The following is a 3,728-nucleotide window of genomic DNA, read 5'->3' as shown; positions in this document are numbered from 1 at the left end:
TCCCAAAGCCATTGCTGAGTGGATTCTTCTGGAACAAAATCACAGTTTACATGAACTCAGTTTGGAATTTGTTGAACTGTTCCTTGCACTCATATTTTCACAAACTCCTAGCTTCTCAAACATATTCATTTCCGTCTTGATATGTAGTGTGAATTTGTCTTTCCATGTACCACCAATATTTGTGTGCTATTCTTTAATTGGTTTCCTAGTCCATAGTTTTCCATTACTATGGGCAGAAATTATATAAAATCTTGCAGTTAATTAAATTCCAGCATTTAAGATTGAAATAAAGCAAGAGCTTTTTGGCATCAGCAATAGTGTGGTGGGTTGGTGTCTGCAGATGAGATGAATCCCTAGGTGGAGCAGTCTCTGAATGGCACTCTTCAGTCTCTGTTGCATTTTTTGTCCCTGTTTTTCTTTTGGACAGGAACATTACTGGGTTAAAAATTTTGAGGTACTTTGGGTAGTCGCCATACCACAACTTAGAATTGTGTCTATCTACTGGAGGTGGTCTCTACATGTTGTATCTCCCGTTCATTGGGTATTTCAGCTAAAGTCATCAGCATTGGCTCCTGGGAGTCTCTTGCTTTCCTGGAGTCTGGGACATTTTAGTACTAACCCAGTCCCCAGTTCCTCATCCCTTTCTGCTACATTTTCTATTGAATTTCCTGATCCTGTGTAGTTCTCTCCTGTCACCTCCAATATCTGTTCCTACCCCCCATTTTCTCTTCACCTTCCTCTCTCCATCCTTGGTCACTCCCTCACTCTCCCTCCTGTAATTATTTTGTTCCCTGTTCTATGTAACACTGAAGCATCTACACTTTGGTCTTTCTTCTTTTTTAAGCTACATATTGTTTGTGCATTGTATCAGGAGTATTCTGAGCTTTTAGTCTAAAATGTAATTATCAATGATCCTAATATGGCTGTTCCCTCAGAGGTTCTACCAGCACCTGACCAAAACAGATACAGATACTTAGAGTCAACAATTCGACCGAGCCCAGGGACCCCAATGGAAGATCTAGGAAGTAGTGAAAGAATTGAAGGGGATTGCAACCATATAAGACAAACAATATCAACTGACTGGACCACCCAGAGCTCCCAGAGACTAAACCCCCAAACAAAGAGTATACGTGGAGGGATCCAGGACTCCAGATGCATAAGTAGCAAAGGATGGCCTTTTCTGACATCAGTCAGAAGGGAAAGAGCCTTGATGCCCCAGCATAAGGGGAACCTTGAGGGGTGAGGCAGGAGTGGGTGAATGGGTGGAGGAGTATCCTCATAGAAGCAAAGAGGATTGGGTGATGGTTGATGGGATGGGGTACTGGTGGACGGGTAACCAGGTGGGGGCATATCATTTGAATGTTAACGATAAAAATGGTTAATTAAAAAAACATAAATAAAAATAAATAATAAACTAACTCACACCAAAAAAAGACATGTAAAAGCTATAGCTCCAAGAGAGCATGTTTAGACATTATAAGAATTTTGAGTTGGTAAAATAAAATATGTACTTTTCCATATGTTCAATACACTGTGAGGGAAAAATGGCTTTATATTTTAAAAATGATTTTCTACATCTCAAAGGCAAGTGCTTAGAGAAAAGCAAACCTAAGCCTTAAAAAAATCTCTTTAATGGGTTGGGGATTTGGCTCAGTGGAAGAGTGCTTGCCTAGTAAGTGCAAGGCCCTGGGCTCGGTCCCCAGCTCCGAAAAAAAGAAAAGAAAAAAAATCTCTTTAATTTTCTAGTCAGGCAAAAATGTCTCTTGTATTTGCTGGGAATATCTATAAAGCACTATTCCACTTCACATTCTTTCTATGCTTACTATGCAAACTTTATAGCAGTAATGTTTATGCTTGACCCCATGTTATTTATATATAAAATTAGTCTTTTCAATATGAATTTCAGTCTTCAGTGAACCTTTCTTTGAAAGAGAAGGTGAGTGATTCCCTGGCGAATCTGTTTGGTCTTTGCACTGTAAATGATGGGATTCATCACAGGAGGTGCCAGCAGGTAGATATTGGCCATGAGAACATGGACCAGTGGAGAGGCATGCTTGGCAAAGCGGTGAGTCATAGACACACCAACCATGGGTACATAGAGTACCAGGACTGCCAGTATGTGGGACAGACAGTTGTTGAGAGCCCGGAGTCGATCAGCCCAAGTGGCTGTGTTCAAGATACTTTTCAGGATAAGTGCATAGGAGAGTACAATGAGCAGAGGGTCTAATACAATAATGAGCAGGACCAAAGCAAATCCATACCATCTGTTGACCCTGATGTCAGCGCAGACCAGGTGAATCATATCCTGATGGAGGCAGTAAGAGTGAGAAAGAAGGTGGGAATGGCAGAAGGGCAGGCGCTTGAGCAGGAAAAGGGAGGGAAGAACAGCCAGGACACAGCGGCAAATGATGGCGAACCCTATTCTACCAATGACCTCACTGGTGAGGATGGAGGCATAGTGGAGTGGGCGACAGATGGCCACATAACAGTCAAAGGACATGGCCAATAAAACAGATGACTCCATGAAGGAGAACCCATGGAGGAAGAAGAACTGTGCAAAGCAGGCCTCAAAGCTGATTTCCCGAATGTTGAACCAGAGAAGCTGCATGACAGTAGGGAGTGTGGTAAGAGTGAGGCCCAGGTCAGTGAGGGCCAGCATGGAGAGGAAGAGGTACATGGGCTGGTGGAGAGATGGCTCTGTGCGGATGACAGTGAGGATGGTGGTGTTGCCCATGATGGAAATGGTGTAGAGGCAGAAGAAGGGGATGGAGATCCAGAGATGGATAGCCTCAAATCCTGGGATGCCCGTGAGGATGAAGTAGAAAGGATCATGAGTAGTGTTAGTTACTTCTGACATACTTGATGGATGCAACATACAGAATCTGTAATCCACATTTAAAAGAGCATCAGTATGATATCATTGTTCATTCAACCAGTATAATCAAAAAGCATAAGTTACGGATTGCTCCTGAGAAATTCAATAGAGTTATTCAACAGGCAGCATGTGAACACTGAGGATTCTTCTCCTATAGATTTTTATTCAAGACAAACTCATTTATTTCAACTTGTATTTCTTCAGCTGTGTTTTAAAAAGTAGCTCTATATTTTCTCTGGTAGGAGATACTCTGTTGACTGTTGCATATGTACCTATATGTACATACATTTTGCTAACTGAAATTGATCTTATTAGAATTTAAACAAGTAAACAAAGAAAACCAACAATTTTTATCTCTGTTCTACCTGAGCAATATCACAGAAAGATGATTTGTTTAGTGCTCTGTGACACTTTAGTGTTAGTAGAGTAATGGGAAGTGAATCCAAGACGAAGTGTTCTGAGGGAAGAATTAATGAGCAACTGTGGAGAGCTTTGATAGATTAAGGAGTCTCAAAGGGCTCTACACTGCTTCTAGAGGATGAATATAGATCTTATTCTGTAAATCTAACCAATGAATGGGTCTTAATTTTTGGAACGTTCAATGAATAAAAATAGATATTTTTATCATGACCCTACAAATATTTAATTATTTCTCATAATTATACCACCTCATGTCCCCTGAGAGATCTATAAATCACAAATTTACAACTCTGGGAAAATTCACCTAAGAATTTGAGCAGTAGTAGGTATAGCAACAGCAGCAGCAGCAGCAGCAACAACAACAACAACAACATAAAATTGGATGAAATAGAAAAAATAAAAACAGAAATGAATTTCTTTCAATTAGGAAAAA

The 3,728-nt window shown here is 40.5% G+C and overlaps 1 protein-coding gene across 1 annotated transcript; it reads right to left on the bottom strand.

Annotated features, from left to right (window-relative positions):
• Nucleotides 1-1,909: 1,909 nt before the first annotated feature.
• On the bottom strand, nucleotides 1,910-2,857 carry Or51q1e (olfactory receptor family 51 subfamily Q member 1E). Its single transcript, NM_001000162.1, is given in 1 exon segment — nucleotides 1,910-2,857. A coding segment is annotated over 1 exon segment (948 nt).
• Between the last annotated feature and the right edge of the window lie 871 nt (nucleotides 2,858-3,728).

This window comes from Rattus norvegicus, chromosome 1 (assembly GCF_021556685.1).
Source record: "Rattus norvegicus strain SHRSP/BbbUtx chromosome 1, alternate assembly SHRSP_T2T, whole genome shotgun sequence".
Taxonomy (NCBI): Eukaryota; Metazoa; Chordata; class Mammalia; order Rodentia; family Muridae; genus Rattus; species Rattus norvegicus.
Note: the sequence above shows the minus strand (reverse complement) of the source record. Positions and strands in the feature narration are given on the sequence as shown.